Here is an 18,747-nt window from a genome sequence, read left to right as displayed (position 1 = left end):
AATGAAGACAGACTGATTTACTACTGCTGAACCTGGCCTCCCACATTCCATTAAATTAATTCAGAGAAGTGAATGATTAATCTGGGGTCAACTGTATCTTTTCAATATTCTTACTAGCAATAAATAATAGCTCCATTTTTCCATTAACATGAATTTCCCTATTTTTTTTTTCATTTTTTAATTAAGAGATATTGGTAAACTGAGAACACCATCCAAGTACTAATGAATATTCCCTAATATTCCCTTCCTATATATTTTTTACCTAACAGGCCTTCCTGGTGACCAATTCCCTATACAGAGATGCTTTAAACCAACTGACATCCTAGAATGAAAACTGAAATTCAGGTGTTTCTTATATAAGCCTTAGCATTATCCATATAGCTCCCACACTTTGGAGCACACTACCAACTACCCCATTATTTTATACCCTTTATTTCTCCAATACAGAGAATTTTACCATTAAAAACAAATTGCCAAAATGCTGTGAATACACAATTTAAGATAGGGTTCCTACACTGATCAAATAAAATCTTGGCCCCAGTGAAGACTTCAGCTTCAGTAGAGGCAGGCCTTATTCATCATAGATGGCAAAAATAACTTCTAAAGACAGATGGTTTTGTTCATGTACTCTTCACATTATGATTTCTGAGATTTTCTTTAACACAGACTTCTGCTAGGGGCATTGCATTTAGATTAGTTAAATCAAAATCCTTGTTTTTTTCTGCAAGTGGCTGGGTCAAAGCTTTCTAGATACAGATACACACAATAAATATCAAGATTTTAAGTTTTTTTATTGCAGTAGTGGTCTTTTGGTATCCAATTGCACCAATTTTAACTGGGGGTTTTGGACTTTGGTCTCCCTTTATTGAGCAGAATGAAGATCTGCAATGGTGATCAAAGGGTGTTATGAGGAAATAAGCTGTCATTTGGACAGAAGTATATTAAAGCTGACAATGGCAAAGCTGGTCTTCCCTAAGACAAGCTGAGTTCAGGTTACTTCACATTCATTATTAATTCTGGGACAAGGTTTTTTACCTACTTTTGGAAGAGATGTCAACATTTGCAGAATGTTTTAAGAAGGTCAGTGTACTAGATCCCACAGGTATAAATGTCAAACTTCAGTGGAGACATATACCATTTCCCACATCAAAAGCCAGGCATCTGACAGCTGACCAGAAATAATCCATAGGGGATCTCCTCTTTGCTAGTAAGGACAGAGGCACACCTTTTGGCAATGATTTGTTTCTTTACAAAATGTAAATGATCTAGGGGAATCCTTTACCTCTGACCTATGTTAGATTTTGCTTGTTATCACCCTCACATCAGCACTGGCTTAAAAAAAAAATTAATATAAGATAAATACAAGAACAATGGGGTGAGGAAAAAGTGGTTCTCTTCCTCTATTTGTTGTTACAACTTTAAGTCAGCCAAAAAGATCCAGTCCAAACCCAGTTATCAGGGAGTGCTGACACGTGCCCTATCATCTTATTTCAGAGCAAACACTCAAATTGTGGGCTCAGTTGCATACTAAAGACTTAAGTACTTGAAGATTAAAATAAGAAATAAAATGTGAAGGGAAATAGAAAACAAAAAAGAAGATATTAATTTGCTCTAAGATCTTGATCAATTAACATTTCACAGTCTTGACAATTTAAAATGGTTCTGGTCTTTTATTGCCAAAACTTTTAGCGTCCTTGAGTATTCCTTATTAAATGGAACCTATGCATTTTCCATGGCTGAAAAGATCGGAATTATACCTCTGTGCAGATTTCATTATACAACCCATGAACTGAAGAGTAAAGGACAGAACAACAGAAAAAAAAAAGTTCATGTATTAACTTGATACATGCCCAAACTTACCCTAAGAAATAAAATGTTTTGTTTCTTTCCTTTTTGGTCTAGAGTAGCTACTGTTTAAAGTTTCAAATAACTGTAACTCTGCATAGCAGAGTTTGATTGTAAAGCTGTGCAGATTATGTAATCAAAAAAATAACTTCAACTGTGAATACAGAAAAGTTTTAAGACTGAACAAAGTATATTCTATTACTCTAGCAGAGTTCAAGAACCATATGTAGCCAAGGAGTTAAATTTGAACTTTTAGCTAAAAGGTTAAAGAAGACAGGTTTAAATTCACCATTAAAAAGCTACTTCATGATTTGATCTTTTCTCACTCTCTTGTCTGTTGGCTACCCTTAAATTCCAGTTCATAAAAATCAGGTTCTTTAAGTACATAAGGAAGCTCCCTGGCTTTCTGTGTCCTTGCAGAGGACAGATATGTGATTACAGCACTAACATTTTTCAGTTTTATTCTTAAAAATGTTTCTTCTGAGAACAGAGAAGAACCTAGATGCTGCAAATTGTAAAGTCTGATAAACCACAAGCATCCTCAGAAATCCCACTGCTTCTCTGGCTGCAACATGATCGCATTCCTCCTCAGGCATTTGCTGCTCTGAGGAGTTACTGTGCTCCTGAAGAAGCCTGGTTGCTCTGGGAGTAGGAGATTGAGAAGCTCTTGGGGCAAAAGTAGGTTATGGAGGTTCAAGGCAGAGAGAGGCCCTAGGATAGACTCACATTTCCACTCTCTGTATGTATGTATAGCCTATACTGTACAGAATCAAAGCTAGATTCACCAGTTTTGTCTTTTCATCACAAATGATCATGTGAGAATGAAGGCATATTTCAAGTATGAGAGGGAATTATTCTCATTAGCATGTATGTTCACTGTAGTTCAACTGAAAAAAAAATGTTACTGAAATAAACATTATCACAAACCAGCTCCAATCTTTTTCCTTCCTTATCCAATCTATCTCTGGTAAGATGCGATGCATTTCTGGTTCTATGTGACTAGAAATATATGGTTATGTGCCCCAAGTTTAATTTTCACACTAGAGATAAATGTTCATATGTGCCACACAGCACATACCCCCAGATGCTATGGTAGAATTTATATCAAGAAGCATATTATCTAAGAAAAACATGTCAGTGGGATTCTTTGCTTTGTGAGGAATACATGAACTGATGGGTTTGTAGCAAAAAGACTCAGTACTTAAGCAGTTAAGAAGTCTTTTTAGACAATTGAGGGAAGGTGAAATATTTTCAAAACCTGAGGCTACGAGATATACATATGCCATCTTGATTAAACATATGGAATGCATACTCAAAGAAAAGCCAACTGGAGTCCTAGTTGAGTAATCAAAACACCCAAGCTGAGAGGGGTTAACATGCAAGGATCAGCTCTGAACTTTGAAGTTTTCTGGTCTTCATTTTTCCTAATTAAGACAAGATTTAATAACCAAACCACTGTACAAACTATGTACTTAAACTCTAGGTTTGTTTCTAATTTTGTTGGGAATTCTTAGTAGATTCCAAAGAATCAGTAACCCCTGGGAAATTCACCCAGTAAGTAAGGTGGATTGATTTTTTTTTTTTTTTTAGGTACAAGAGCTGAACGTCCACTTTTCATCTTTTCTTCTTTGACATTGCCTCATATATTGTTATTGACTAGCACTAAAACAAAAGAAGACAACTAAAGCTGTATAATGAATATTTTTGTAATAGTAATGGAGTTTCAGTATACAACTTGTGTAAAGCTGTGTACTAAGTGCAGAAAAGATAAGGATTACTTGCATATCTTAATTTCAGAGCAGGTTACAACTTGATTTTGTTGTAGAAGTATTGATAAATTTAGTTATAATCTGTTGCTCTTTGTTTATTAATGGATGGTCCCTTTTTTCTTTCCCCTGCCCCTGTTCAGAATAAGGTGTTTCTGTACGGAATCTTGTACTACATTATTCAACTCTGTGTCACATACCAGCAACAGGATATTTTTCTCTTTCTCCTTATATGGTCATTTTATATCACCATATAGGTAAGAAACTTTCATGTTACTTACAGAGAAAAGTCAGTTTGATAAACACTGATTAAAAATTTCTCCAGATATTTAGTAAGCTTCTTATGCAAACCCATAAATTTAATAAGCTGGTTTGAGTTCAAATGAGTTTTCTATTTATGCAACATTCTAGTCCACAATTAGGTAAGTTTTAATTCAATTTGAAAGCAGCAAGTGGAGTGATTGCTGCAGCTCAGAAGTACACATCAATTTTTAAGACATCATTTAACATTCAACAGGAAAACACCTGTCAGCTAAAACTGTAAGCTGCTTTGAACCCTATTTTGTTGAATTGTAGCCTATTTCAGAACCTTAAAATTAAGATCTATACAAATGTATATATCAACCATGCATAAACAAAAAAGATACTCCTGCAAGAATCTCTCTATTGTCCCTGGTGGCATGGGACCAATAACTACACTTAGTTTTTAGTTTTCCATCTTTAAATTTATTGGAAATCCTTTACTTTGGGAACTCACCTTATTCATGTGGATCTGCTGCTGGTACTGTTTCTGCTTCTCCAAAAATTGCTGATGTTGCTGCTGGATGACCAGCTGGGCCAAAGTACTCTGAGGAAGAGGAGCTGACTGGGTTCTGTTCAGTGGCCTGTGACGTGGCAGTTTGTGGGCAGCTCTTATGCCAGGTGAGACTCTCTCCTTTGCTGCTAAAGGAGACTGTGGATGAAGAGGAACCGCTCCTGCAAAACAGGGACATTTCACTCCCTTGTGAAAAACGTTCTAACAGGAAAGAAAGCTTTCAGTAAGAAGAGGGGTGTATATTGCAGAACTCTGCATCTGCACTGATGCAGTGGGACGTGTATGATGTGCCTCGCCAGGCTGGGAAGTTCAGCTGCTGCAAAAGAATGTGATGAAGTAATGATTTTCTCTTTTCTGTAATCATTGAATTCTTTCAGGCTAACAGACTGGAACAGAATCACTAAAAGGGAAAACAAAGATGCCGTCCTTTTTTCTTCCACCCTTCTACTTTTCCCAAGAGTTAGGATGTATGGTATTTGTATTACATTAGTTTAAACCGAACACAAATGTCATTAAAAACATCTTAAATTAGTATTGCTGGAGCTTTGATCATTACCAGTCACAAGAAGTTTTTGCTGTCTCATTTGTTCTTTCAGCAACAGATGCTGTAAGAGAGCTTGGTGGCTGCTGTTTGGCTTTCCCTCCAGAGCAATGTGAGGATGAGTTGATGATGGAGGAATGTTTCCTCCATACTGTCCAGCCAAGGCCACTCCTTGTCTAAGTGATGGGGTCTCCCCTTTCTGCTTTTCTTTGAATGACGACGAAGCCTGTCAAAGAAAAATAGCATTGGTAACTGGTTTTCAGAGAAGTGGCCATTTACACCTCTGCTTCATTAGATGGCCTTATGTCTTCATGAACACATACAGAAGAAAAGGTTAACATCCCTATCTTACACTTTGACTGTGAGACAAAAAGGAAGAACATGCCAGTTAAATGTAATGCTGTGAAAAACTGAGTAATGAAACCAGTTGAAAAAAAAAGTCAGCAATAAAGCCAAAGCATAAGGAATTACTAGTTAGAACATTATTAATGAAAGAATGGGACCTATCCTTAAAATTCCTAAAGACCTTTGTACAGCCTCCTGCACAGGAAATTAGAGGATCAGAGGAAATAGTCTGCACTGAGTTTGGAATAGGCAAGACTTGGTTTCTCACATAACTTTCCATCACACAGCAAGCCAATCAGCAAAACAAAATAGTTACCTGTAGTAGAGGGAAGCTATTACTTTTCCTGGAGCACTCCCTGACTCCCTGAAGGACAGCACAAACGTAAGTTTTACCCTTTGCAAAGCAAACTTGTACAGTTAAACTCTCATCTACAGATTCATCAAGAGCTGTTGCATGTGTGTGGCATTTTGAAGTGCCTTACAAATTGCACAGTTATTGATTTAAAGTTTTTGGAAGTTTTGGTCCTTCATCATTGCAAATGTACACTGTATTGCTTTGTTCTTTGCCTATTAAAAAACAATCTTGAAACAGCAGATCAAGCAGGATAACAATTTTTACAGCAAGAATAATAAGCTAACAGAAATATGCATATTGAGGCTTGCAGATAACCACTTATGCTAAGTCATGGTAAAAACAGTATCAATAATAAGATGAATTCCATATATTCTAAAATAAGTTTTCACCAATATTTTTTGGTGTATGCTTACTTCATACTGCTATCACCCTCCCCTGAAAAACAAACAGCAAAGTAAGTTTTAAATTCAATTTGCAACTGCTTATTCTAGTAACAGAAATAAACATTACTTGCATAAATCAATCCCTTTGTTTTTTCTAATGCCAAAAGTAATATTTGGTGTTAGTTGGCCACATCAAAAGCTTATAAGATTTGAGTGAGCAAATGAAACATATTTTCATTTCTTTTTAATGTTATAAATTTACTTTGAAGCTAGTTGAAGCTAGTTATATTTTTGTGAAACAGCTAAGAAAATTTTGAACATATCCTCTGAGAAAGTAAGTACTACTTTTAATGATGTTCAATTTTTCCATCCTTTAAAAACAATAATTTGCAAAGACTTTCAGTGACTGATTTCAGGCTTACGTAATTTTCTTTGCAAAGTTCTGTGTCTGACGTTAAAATCTTAGATTACAGCAATATATTACTGCTAAGAACAGTAAATGTATTGAAAAAGCCATAAAATAACATGGAACTTTGACTTGAAACTACATTAGCACTGGAATTAAGTAGCATTATTACAAACCATTGTGGATTGTATAGATTTAATTTTTTTAACCACCACTGAAATGTGTGCTTATAAGCCTTAATTTCTTCATAGAAGTTACCAATTCCCTCACTGTTGTAAAGAAACACCACATATCAGTATTTTTACATTTTTGTTGTTGTTGCCGGAAAGCAGGTAAATTTTGACCTGCTGTAAATTTTGAAAATAGCAAAATTTTCAGGTGTTTTACTGAACCAGAGGAATACTACATTCTTATCCTGCAATGTTCCAGCTCAGTTTAGGTCATTACTGGAATCTCATAAAGAAGCTACAGGTGCTGTAATTTATCATGTAGAAATTATCATATAATTTAAACTTTTATACTAAATAATCTCCTCATATACTTCTTGCCACGTCTGAAGTCTATTATCTGGCATAAATGCAATGCATGTGGCCTGTTCTTAGCTAAGATCCACACTGGCACTTGTTTATTTGAGATCAAGAATGAATATTGCTTTCAAGTAGTGCCCGTAAATATCCAGATTTTGCCCAATGCAAAGAGATGTCTGGTTCTACTCTGAATTGTTCGTGTTCCAAAATGCAAAAAATATAAAGAGAATATTCAGAAAGTAGGTTTTCTGGAAGCAAATGTATGCAGGAAGGCTTGAGACTGGTCACTTACACTGATTTGAGGCTGTATTGCTGGAAGTCCCAAGGTAATGTTGGGCAGAGAAGGGGATGTGTAGAGACTCAACAAGTTCACTGATTCATCCTGTATCAAAAGGCGTTGCTGGGAAACCAGGTGCTGGAATAAAGGAGGAAACCAACAGAAGTAAATCTCCAAGCTTTTTATCGTGGTTATTTTATGCTTGTATCCCAGCACACGGAATGCCAATTATGTACCAGTCATTGGTTTGCATCCCAATGGAGTTCCAGATGTGGAAAATTACTGTCCCTGTAAAATAACATGTTGATAGTTCTTTTCTTAAGAAAAGAATTGATATGTGTCTGGGATTATTCCTTCGTTAGTAAATCAAATTTCCACGGAAAACTAAAATCTTGAGGATTCCTAGACCATCTTATGAACTTCTCATCAATTCAACATCAGTTCCTCTCATCAACTGGACAGTCACTCCAAGAAACTCGGTGGGAATTTCATCCAGTGAGTTCAGCATTATATCCAACTGAATCATGAACAGGGATGTATTAAACCTTTACCATGGTTGTTATGACTCTTTTTGTAAGGTACAAAATGTCTTTTTTAGCTAGTCCCTGTATTTGTGAGCCAGATTATGATATGGGTATGTTTCAGACACATTATTTACTTCCATTAACATGGAAAATTCTGTGTGGAAAGTAAGGCATCTGCCATCTAAAATAGACTCTCTCTCTCTCTCTCTCTCTCTCTGCATATATACAAAACCAGAATCCTGTCATTCTCTGATGATGGGATACCCCTCACAGCTTTCCTAATCCATTCAAGTTAAAAATTTTAACACTTCTTTTGAAGACTTGTGATATAGTTTTCAAGGACATGGAACTGCTGATGTATTTTTAATTACTTTAAAATAAAACCAGACATTCTACAAAGATCACCCTTTTTATTTCCACAGATTAATTGGGAAGAAACATAAAAAGATTACCACATCAGGAATCTTTTTGAAGCCTTTGCTTTTCTGCTTGAACAGTGATATTTTTCAACATGTGGTCTAGTATAGTTGCTTGAATTATATTTTCTGTTTAACTCTTGCTTCCCTCCCAGAACTTTGACTCAATAAGAGCTACAAAGGTCTTATTAGACTTAGGAACTCTGGCATGATATGGTCCCCAAGGGAACAACATCCTTGAAAAAGAATACCCTGTGTAACAGTATGACACAGTGACTGCTTTCTTCCCAAACAAAAAGCATATGGGACTCCAATAATAGACCACCTCCAAGAGGGATACTGCACACTCGGGCTTTGACTAAAGTAAATATAATAACTTGTCAAGCATGTTGTGGGGAGCTGTAGATTTTCCCCCGGACAAACCTGGAATATCAATTAACTCTGTAAAATACTTTGTGTTAATACAATGCAACTTCAGACCATCAATGGAAAGTGGTTAAGCACAAAAACACAGGATGTTATTCCAAAACATAACCTTCCTCATACAGTTTGTTTGGAGATACGACCTATCACTGAGACAATAACAGTAGAAGTCTATCCCTGCAATTTTCTTTTGGTACCTAGGGAATGTCAACAGATAGCTTAGGAAACAAAGAAGCACCACTTGTATATTACATTAATTCCTGGCTAACAGTGTCTTGCCTTGATAACATCCACCTTTGACCACGAATAAATGCAAGTATGTCAAGACTATGGAGATATTATGGAGAGAGTCTATACATTTTTAAGTGAAAAAGGACAGTCTAATGTGCCTCCTAGGATACAATCAATTTTTTTAGCAACGGCAGCATTAATACAAAGATACTTCAAAGATTTAGGTTTAATATTTGGTTTTTGGTATACCACTATTACCTTCTAAGTTTTGAATTACTAAAAATAACAATGGCAGGGTGTAATAGCAGCAAAACACATTACCCACACTAAGGTCAGGCATGATTATTTCATCAGGTAGAAGCAATGGTGTTTTTTACCACAGGAGTTTAATACAGAAAACAGGAGTGAACTAGTAAAAGCCTCTTAATATACTTTCTAATACTGCTAATAACCTGTCATTTTCATTTTGGTAAGTAATTGATTTTTAAAAATATTTTCAGGTAATATTATCCTAAGCATCATAAGTTTAACCTCATCTCCCAAAATAAACGTAGTAGTCCACTTGCATAGATTAGGGTCCTCTGCGTATCACCAAATCCCAGAATGGGTAAGGTTCAAAGGGACCACTGGATGTTCTCTAATCCAAGCACTCTGCTCAAGCAAGGTCCCCCAGAGGCAGAAATTTGTGATCCCAGCTGCAGCTTTTCTCTTTGCATGGTCAACAGTTCCTTGCAATGGTGGCACACGCAGGAGTTGCCAAGAGAACCATTTGGCAGCACAGTGGCTAAGTCATGTCCTCATCCTACAGCAGACATGGTGGTTTGGATTGGCACCTAAACTACCCCAAAGAGCAACCTGCCCTAACTGCTCCTCTAAGTATCTACTCCTTGGGTCCATAGATTCTGCTTACTGATGCTTAAAATAGCCCATCTTTCTTAAAACAGAGTACAAGTACTCAGTGTAGCAGAGCACGACGATCAACAAGAAACCATGAACAACTGTGCTTTGGTTGTGCTGTGGGACCTGCTGAGAAGCAGGAGCACTATGTGTGCATGTTTATATGCACATTTATAGATTACAAAGGGAAGACAAAATGGGTTGGCTTTAATACTTATCAGTTGTGGAGCTATATGACACAGCTTTCAATATTCACAAATACTTATGTTTGTATTTCCTGAGGCTTTTGGGATGATTTCTGAAAGAATTAATTTAGACTCTCTTCACATACACTTGACACAAACCTCATCAGCTGGTCAGAAACCTACACATTTTTCCACTGGCTCCTTACAAAGATCACCTCAAGGAGCTGAGTATTAAAAGCATGAGGCTGCAGAGTTGTACAAAACAAATGTGTGTTTATCTGTCACATGTTATTTATATCTCCTGTATAATCAAGTGATATTCTAGGAAATACTGCTTTCCAAAGCACAAATAGAAGAAAGAAATTGATCTGAAGCCCAGTTCCACCAACTGGAAACTTTCCATTGCCTTCAATGGCTTTTGACCAGACCGTGAATGCCTAAAATTAATCATTTCACATGACTAAAGCAGGTTGTCCCTCTGAACTCAAGGGACATGCTGTGCAGGGGCTCAATTCTGCTTGCATTTCTCAGGCAAGTAAGATTTAGCCCCAGCACAGCAGGTGACCTGAAAGGGTATGGCATGCTACAGGAGACAAATAGCTACTGCGGTGAACCTTGATGATACTGGAGACAACTGTGCCTAATAAAAACAGGATTTTATTTATAAGGTGCAATTAAAATCCTGAGTTCAACTTTCAAGTTTCATATAATGAGACCAGTGTTTTAACAAATGGTAGTGAAAGTACCATTAAGGGAACTGTGATAGTAAAAGATTATCTGCAAAGCTGCAGCATGTGCAGTACACCTTTGTTCATTCAAAAAACTGTAAATGTCTACCCACCAGACTGTCTGCTCCAGAGAGTAAACCACTTAAAAGTCTCACTATTCCAATGGATGTGGTAAAAATACTTTAAAAATCTGCTTCATTGCTGATAATGCTCTAATTCTGTCCATGCACTGGAGTATAATCATTTACGGTACTGACTCATGTTTTACTGGTAAATGACTCTGTCATAGCAACCTGTTTTTCCCCAGCAAAAAGTGTTTTATTTGCTGCCATGAAAACCGCGGCTATCCACCCACTCAGATATGAGCGCAACACTTACTGCAAATGTCACAACAACGATTATGAAACAACAGCAATGTGAGTCATGCAGGATTACAGAAAAAACAAGTGATATTTTGGGTGATTTTGGAACACTTGTCCTATTATTAGAAACTTCTGTACTTTGTGAATCTGATTAAAAATTGATTAGCTGTATGGCCTTTGAGAGCTGGCTAACGCTAAACTAGGAAAGAGATATGTAGGAGTTTGTTGAACTACTGGCTGCCGTTAAGATACCAAAATAAGAATCAGTGAAGCTGAGATTTATGGAAAAATGTTTGAACCCACAGGACCACAGTACTGAGAGTCAAGTAACCAGAGAGGTAAAGAAAACCCCAAGTGGATCCAGAAGTGGAAGTCTGTAGTTTCATCTTCTTAGCACATTTCACCAAGTGAAGTGACTGATGCCAGCATGCAGAGCTCAACTTCTAAAGGAACGTTTTAGGCTCCTTTGAACATCTTTGATTGTATATTAGGGTAATAATTTTTGATGTCTGGCACAGAAATGGCAAATAATATGCAAGGCAATGTTCTACTGGCAAACAGAATATAATTACTGGTTCTTGCTACAACCTTTCCAAATCTCCCCAGAGACCACCAGCCTGACCACCCTGTGTGTATTTCTGATGGTGCAAGTGTCCAGAAACTGCAACATGCAAAGTCACGAGCACCATAGATCAGCCTGAGACATAAATGCCCTTCCATTTTGTGGAATTGTCAAGTCAATAGAAGATCCAATTGGATAAGATCTCCTGTTTAATACAGCACATAGCAATACCTACATATTACCAACTTCTACCTAAAACATTCCCAGTAGTAAAATACACAACTTAATTCCACTGAACTAGGATCTGATCTAATCCTAATGATGGATCTTACTCTGCATCATTTGAATTTCTTTGCAATCACATATGGGGGGCTATGAGACAAGACCACATGTTAGCCATCAATGCAATTTTTTTTTCTTTTTGGTTACGGGCCAGAGAGAGGCTACTAATCAGTGTGCAGAGGTCACCCACCTGCCCTCTGGATCATAGTTCACACACACAATTAATTCATTATGGGGAAAAGTCACTGCTGGAGGTTGAACTGCCCTTTCCAGGGTTTTTTTTTTTAGGTGAATGTCCTGCCACTGACCTGGAGAAATAGCTCCATTAACTAAAACTCTGCTAAATCACATTTTCTTATGCAATTTTTCTAACATAAACAACATAAACCAACAATTAATAGGAAACCTTGCCACCGAAGTAGGAACTGCGGTAAGTATAGGCTGGATATAGAATATTGTGGAATTTGAGTCTTAGTCAAATTAGTTTACTGTCCTTTTACAATATTGGCATGGAAAGCATGACTTGGGCATGTCATCTGTGCTAAATGAGGTTTATCACAACTGATTTACCATCTGCATTCCTGTTGTTACAGGCACGTATGTATGAAACAGAATCAGGAGTAGTTAAGATTCCTTCCGTTTACAATCTCACTTTACAAAACAAGTATTCAAGAATTCTGGCATGACATTTACGGTGGTTAGGTATTGCCCTGATAAGGAAATAAGATACAGTAAAATAAAAGGGAGATATGACAAGGATTTAGTCATCCAACTCCAATACTGTGATTAAAGAAATCGACGTCAGCTTTCTTCTGAACCTGGGACCTTAGCTCTTACATATCAGGATCACCAATGCCTAAACCACTGTTTTGTAGGCAGAAGTTCTTTATAAGCATTCAGCACTAAGCACCTCTTTCAGGTCACCCCAGAAGGTAATATTCTGTAACCAAGTTCCTTTCCCAGCTCCCTCCACTCTTCCAGTAGCGCTACTGTTGCTTTTCCCTGAACTCCTGTTACCACAGAGTCTTCTAAATGTGCATCTCCTACATAAAGATATATCACATATTTAAAATACTGTGATGTCAGCCTGTAGTGTCCTTTTACCCCAATTACTCTGCTTGTGAATATGATCAAATCAAATTTTCCATCCTCTTCAGTCTAGAAACCTGAGCAATTATCTACACAATAATGAGTCTTACCTCAGCTTGAATGTTAGATGGCAAAACTGAGGTTTCATTTTCTGCTGTACTGCTGCTCGGACCATTGCTTGGGGAACTCGGACCTGATCCAGGGGAGCTGCTACTGACTGAGGATTCTGAAAAACAGATTAAATATACATGAATTTCACTCTGGAAAGGTACACATAATCTTGATTAATTATATCATCTTTATAGCATAGGGGTTTTTTGCTGTTAAAAAATATCTACTGGTTACACTATTTACTTGCATTAAAGACTCTTGATTCATCTTCCATTTCTTTGGTTTTCTTTTTGCAATGAACAAGGAAAGATACTCTTGATCTTTCCCCTTCTGATCTGTCTGTGTCACATAAGAAGAATTTAGTATTTATTTTTCCCACAAAGATGGTTATGATACTCAGTATCAGGCAGAGACACTGACACAGAGCTTGTAATGAACAAAGAAAAGAAACTTTTTTAATTGTAGAGCCCTGGCTCTGCTAGTGATGAGGCCTACTGCCATCCTTTCTGTCTAGGAAGGGCATGCACCCATTTTGGACCAATCATTACACATACAAGCACTAATGGCAAAACATACACCTTCACTATATCTTTGGCACAAATGGGAAGGAATATTTACAGTATGTAAAGATACTAAAATAGGATTTTAAAGGCTGTGTGCTATTTAAAATGTCCCAAGATCTGTATAAGGCAAAGGGGGACAGGATGACCTCATTGTATGTTGTTGTATTGAGTTATTCTAATTCTACACGGATATAAATTGTATTTATGTAATGGAAACAGTTAAGAAGGTTAAACAAGAAAGAGAAAGCCACTAGTGGAGGTAGCCCTCCTTAAAGGGATAGCTTTCAAATGAAAGTACTCAAGAAGTTAAAACAAATAATATCTAAATGTGGTACCTAATATTCTATAGCTACTTCTTTGGTGATTCACTCTTTATGCCTTAGTTCATATGCAAAAATATGTTTTCACTTTAACTAACATCACACGAGGCTTCCTAGCTGTTTCTTGGATCTCTTTGATTTACTGAAGTGAGTCCATACCCAGCTATATTAACTCTGTAGAAGCTCTGCATTGTATTTTCAATGGGTATCAGAGAAGTGGAGACACACAAACTTCATATTTTTTCTCATTTTTTAAACATTAAAACAGCGCTTTTTGTATAAACAGGTATTTAAATAAAGGGCTATTTTAAGTCAAGAGAATAGAAAGCAAGAGGAAAAAGACTTCAGGCAACAATGTTGAACCAGGTTATGAAAGGTCCAAAAAGTCATATAGTCAATATTAATAATTATAACAGCAATCTGAAAGGCTCCAAATTATTGTCAAAGCCAGGAAAAGAAGACATCCACGTTTTCACGTTTCTGCTTTTTCAATGGCATCAGGAAAACCCTCCAGTGATAAATATTTTACTTTATAACTTACTTGTAAGTGTGAAAACTGTAAAGAAATCAGCTGAAACTAAGGAAGTGCATATCAAGGATATTATAATCTGGAAATAATTTACAAGGCAACTACTTTGCTTAGTAACTTTCATGCTTACTTACATTCACATCTCTGTTCCAGTTATGTAAAGCTGTCACAAGATTTGCATGTACAGGGGTACCAATGTGTTTAAGTTGTATTTTAATTCCATCTTGGTGTGACATAATTCTGATATATGAATTCATATAAATGTATGATAGACTAGTAATGGTTGATTGCATAAAGATATGGCCTGATCACTTGAAAAAGTCATGAATCTACTAAATATCAATGCAAAGTCAAAGCAAGAATCATCAGGAAAAGGCCAAATACTGCAAATGTTCATTTTGTTTAGCACAGTTTCAATCCTGAAATACCACCACTATTCTGTGAGCTGCGGCAATAGAATTTCCCCATTTTTAATTACCTGTCACCTCGAAAAGACGCTTCTTGAATGAACTGACATTTCCATCCTTCCTCCTGAGTAAAGGACTGCTTCTCCTTTCTGTCACCTTTTGTTTTAATCTTGAACGTACCTTCAAATTGGGCTCTGAAGCTGGAAATGAAGAGAAGAAAATATGTGACTACAAATCCAATTCCTGGCTTGTGTCAGACGCCACTGACCCTATAGGACCTCATCTGATCCAAGGAGGGCTTGGAGGCAGAGATTTTACTGCCCAACCTTCTCAGTCATTCTGCTGCTCCTCATACAACTTCATTTTAGGTTGGAAGCTAGGAAAGAGTTGAAAAGAGCTGAAGTGCTTTGGGTCGCAGGATTTTTCTCATTCTGTTGCAATTTTGAACTTTCACATAAATTATTGTTACTAGCGTAAGTATTTATAATAAATGACTGCAAATTTAATTTACACTATTTTTATCTCTCTTGTAGGTGAAAACTTGGAAAACACGTTTTGGAACTTGGAACGCTATAACTGGATTAAGGTCTAATTGCAGAAACAGAGATTAGCCTCCACTGGTGCCTTTTGATTTCTCTGAGAAATATAAATTACGAAAAGTCTTGCTGGCAGAACATTTCTTGGTCAGTGATTTTAGGCACAGAACTTTAATGTTTTCTGAGTAACATACCAAACAACTAGATTTATGACAGTGTCCTAAGAACATTACAGAGAAAAATATATGCTCTGAAAATGAAGAAGTAGGGTTGATTCCCAGAAAACCTAGGATTATATATAATGCACCTTGGGCAAGTTCCACCTTTGTTTCCTTAATGGACACAGTCTTTTCATATGAAAGCCAGCTCTGCTGTGCTTTTTATTTAGTAGTATTTTAAGCATGATAAAATGTTTCATGTAGTCATTTATTTGTTCTTCAAGTAAACCCTGTATCAAAGAGACTGCTAAGAGCTAGTGAAAGATAACTGTAGAACAGAGTTTGTTTGTATTTCCCTTCCTGGAACTGAGAATTGGCTAAGCAATATCTCAAAATAGAGAGCTAGAAACTGTTCTCTCTCCTATTCACAGACTTAAACCCAGCCTCAAAGAAGGAGCAAGAGTCAGCAGAAAATCAAAATACATTTTATCTTCACTCAATTCAGAATTACACCATTTGTCACTTTGGGGCAAGAACTTAATCCTACACTCTTAATTCTAGTCCCTGCCCATCATGTCACCTTGCAAATCTTTTTCCTTCTGTCCCACCTGTTCCCTCAGGGATGGGGAGGCTGGAAAGGGTCACTGGAAGGCAAGGGGGCTGCACCTCACTGCAGAGTGGCTGTGACCAGCAGTACCTGCTGTAACGCGCTGACCTGTGTCATGCACTGCATTGCATGTGCCAAGGGCTGCCCTCTGAAGACCCTGTGCCTTAAATACACTTCAGACCAAGATACATAGGCTGGCACAACAGTGGAAATCTTTAATAATAAACATACTAACTAGAGATTTACTTTTATCACCTACTATCACTGTTAAGATGAATGGTTCTAAGAATAAAGTACAGACAACTTGTTTACTATCTAAGATACCATTTGCAATGAAACTGAAAATACAAAATATAATAATGGGCTATGATTACACTACATGCTATCACCACAGATCTCACTAGGTGGTATGATATGTAAAGGAAAAGGCACTCCCTCCTTTTGCACTTACATATATTTCCATTTCTATTCTGTACTTTTTAAAATTAGGAGAATATGTCTGTACATGTTCTGTCTGTACATCCATGACAGATGAATGTAATACAAATCTTCTGCAACACTCACTGGAGAAATTCTCCACCTCTATGTAAATGTTTTGTGCTCAGTCACAGCAATTCCCTTTCTATTTTTACCAAATTCCCATCATATTCTGCATCTGAATCCATCACGCAAACACAGAATACAAACTTTAAAGTCAATGTATGAATTTATGAGCCACCCCAGAAGATACATGAAATATGGCAATAATTTTAAAATGGAACTAATCAATTTTAATATTAAAAAGCATGGATAATAGTTGTTTTAAAATTACAAAATAAACCTTACAATACAAATCAAAGCCAATGTTTGAAGAGTGTTTGCTTCAAATTCTGATTTTCCTGAATTTTCTTCCTGAGACACTGCCAGTTCCCAGCATAGTACTTACCACGATTCAGTGGCTAGCAAAAAGAATTCTGGTTTCAGTGGACAAAATATACAAATCTAAGCAATTTGAGGATATCTGATCCAATTAAAAAAATGCATAACCAAACACTGGTTTCTTCATTCCCAGCAGTGACTGAGGCACTGGATTTGTGTGTGACTGCAGAGACCATTGAACCATCCTGCTCCACAAAGGCTGGGACAGAATTATTGTTCACTGTAGGAGGTATGGATCACAACAGCATCTCTACGTGCTTTGGTGCACTCCTACATGAGGCCAGTAATAATACATCTATAATTGTCAACTCTCTTCTGACAGCTCAAAAGGCAAAATTAAGTATTTTAAGCTTCAAATATGGAACTGTGGATTGCAATTATAAATGTATATGCATACATACAAATGTATATGTATACACACTGACTGCCTCAAAGTACATATATAAGATTATTTAGAAACTGTTTTAGTCCTTTAAACTCTGAAATGTGAATGTTAGCAAAAAGTGAAAATGAATTTTTCAAACCCTTTTTTTTAAATGAGATTGTTCCCCTAGTATTTGCAAGACACTTGGAAAGTCTGAGTAGCAAAAGGCCGAGAATTATTATAATTAATTTGCCGTATGTTTCAAATGAGTATTTGGCTCAATACTTTAACTAGTGGCTCTTAGAAGTGGTTCTACAGAGGGGTAATGTTCAAAATAACTGTTTTGCATTAGCCACCCTGTAAGTATTTTTACTGCACATTATTTGCTCCTTTGCTCAGATTAATTAATTCATTGCTATGGCTGACTATGTTGATCACACAAAGGCATTCTCCATAGGGAAAACTGTCACATGGAGAGTCAATGCCAAATAACTTTTGATGCTAAAGATTTACTCCCCAATTTGCTGCAGAGTAGCTTTCTCAAGCAAACACAAGCCCCTAAGAAGTAACTTTTTTTTTGCTACAGTAATACCACAAAATTATTGAAAAGAAGATCAGGGAATCCATATGGTGATTCAACCATAAACCAAGACACTGACACAGCAAGAAAATTAATGCACGTGGCTAACTTGCTGTATGCTAACCATCCCACTGGGGTCCAGAACTTAAAACTAGATTAATTCTACCCCATATAGCAGACATCCTGTATCTCACCTTCCTGAGGAAAAGGGGCCTCTCTAAGTGCTGGAGGTGCTGAATGGGGTGGGTTTTGCTGGATTAGATGTCTCCAACTATAGTGGACTGAGTCATCTGACCAAGGAGCCCAAATGCCACAGACAAGAGAAAAACAAGGTCGCCAGTAATGTGGCCATGAGGATGAGGAACACAGGATGACATATTTTCATGGCAGCAGTCTGGTTGGTTGGGCTGTGGATCTAAAATCTTACTAAGAAACAGTATACAGCTGATATTGGTTTAGTTGGTCTCTGCTCAGATAGCCTCTTTGCTCCACAAATCTTTGCACTTCTATTATATTTAGCACTTTGGAACAAGTAATAATCAACTGCCACTTGAGAAAGTGAACATATATTATTTGAAAGTGTTTTGTTGTAAAGAAGACAAAAAGACACAGCTAATTTCTCTGAAAGTCATCAAAGCCAATGTAATTGTTCTCAACAGGAATCAGCTGATATCTATTTCAGAGATCCACTTCAGA

General features: G+C 36.9%; 1 protein-coding gene across 15 annotated transcripts in view; it reads right to left on the bottom strand.

Annotated features, from left to right (window-relative positions):
* HDAC9 (histone deacetylase 9) overlaps window positions 1-18,747 on the bottom strand; it is a 462,497-nt gene that overhangs the window by 194,034 nt on the left and 249,716 nt on the right. For 11 of the 15 annotated variants that reach the window (XM_033083076.2, XM_033083067.2, XM_033083095.2 and 8 more), the window contains 6 exons: window positions 14,960-15,088; window positions 13,069-13,184; window positions 7,275-7,397; window positions 5,628-5,675; window positions 4,982-5,192; window positions 4,369-4,586 (listed from right to left, as the gene is read on the bottom strand). In XM_033083076.2, coding sequence (XP_032938967.1) covers window positions 4,369-4,586; window positions 4,982-5,192; window positions 5,628-5,675; window positions 7,275-7,397; window positions 13,069-13,184; window positions 14,960-15,088 — 845 coding nt within the window. The remainder of the gene's footprint in view (window positions 1-4,368; window positions 4,587-4,981; window positions 5,193-5,627; window positions 5,676-7,274; window positions 7,398-13,068; window positions 13,185-14,959; window positions 15,089-18,747) is intronic. The other 4 variants (XM_033083051.2, XM_033083060.2, XM_033083042.2 and 1 more) reach the window with 1 other exon arrangement.

Source organism: Catharus ustulatus, chromosome 1, assembly GCF_009819885.2.
Source record: "Catharus ustulatus isolate bCatUst1 chromosome 1, bCatUst1.pri.v2, whole genome shotgun sequence".
Lineage (NCBI taxonomy): Eukaryota > Metazoa > Chordata > Aves > Passeriformes > Turdidae > Catharus > Catharus ustulatus.
Note: the sequence above shows the minus strand (reverse complement) of the source record. Positions and strands in the feature narration are given on the sequence as shown.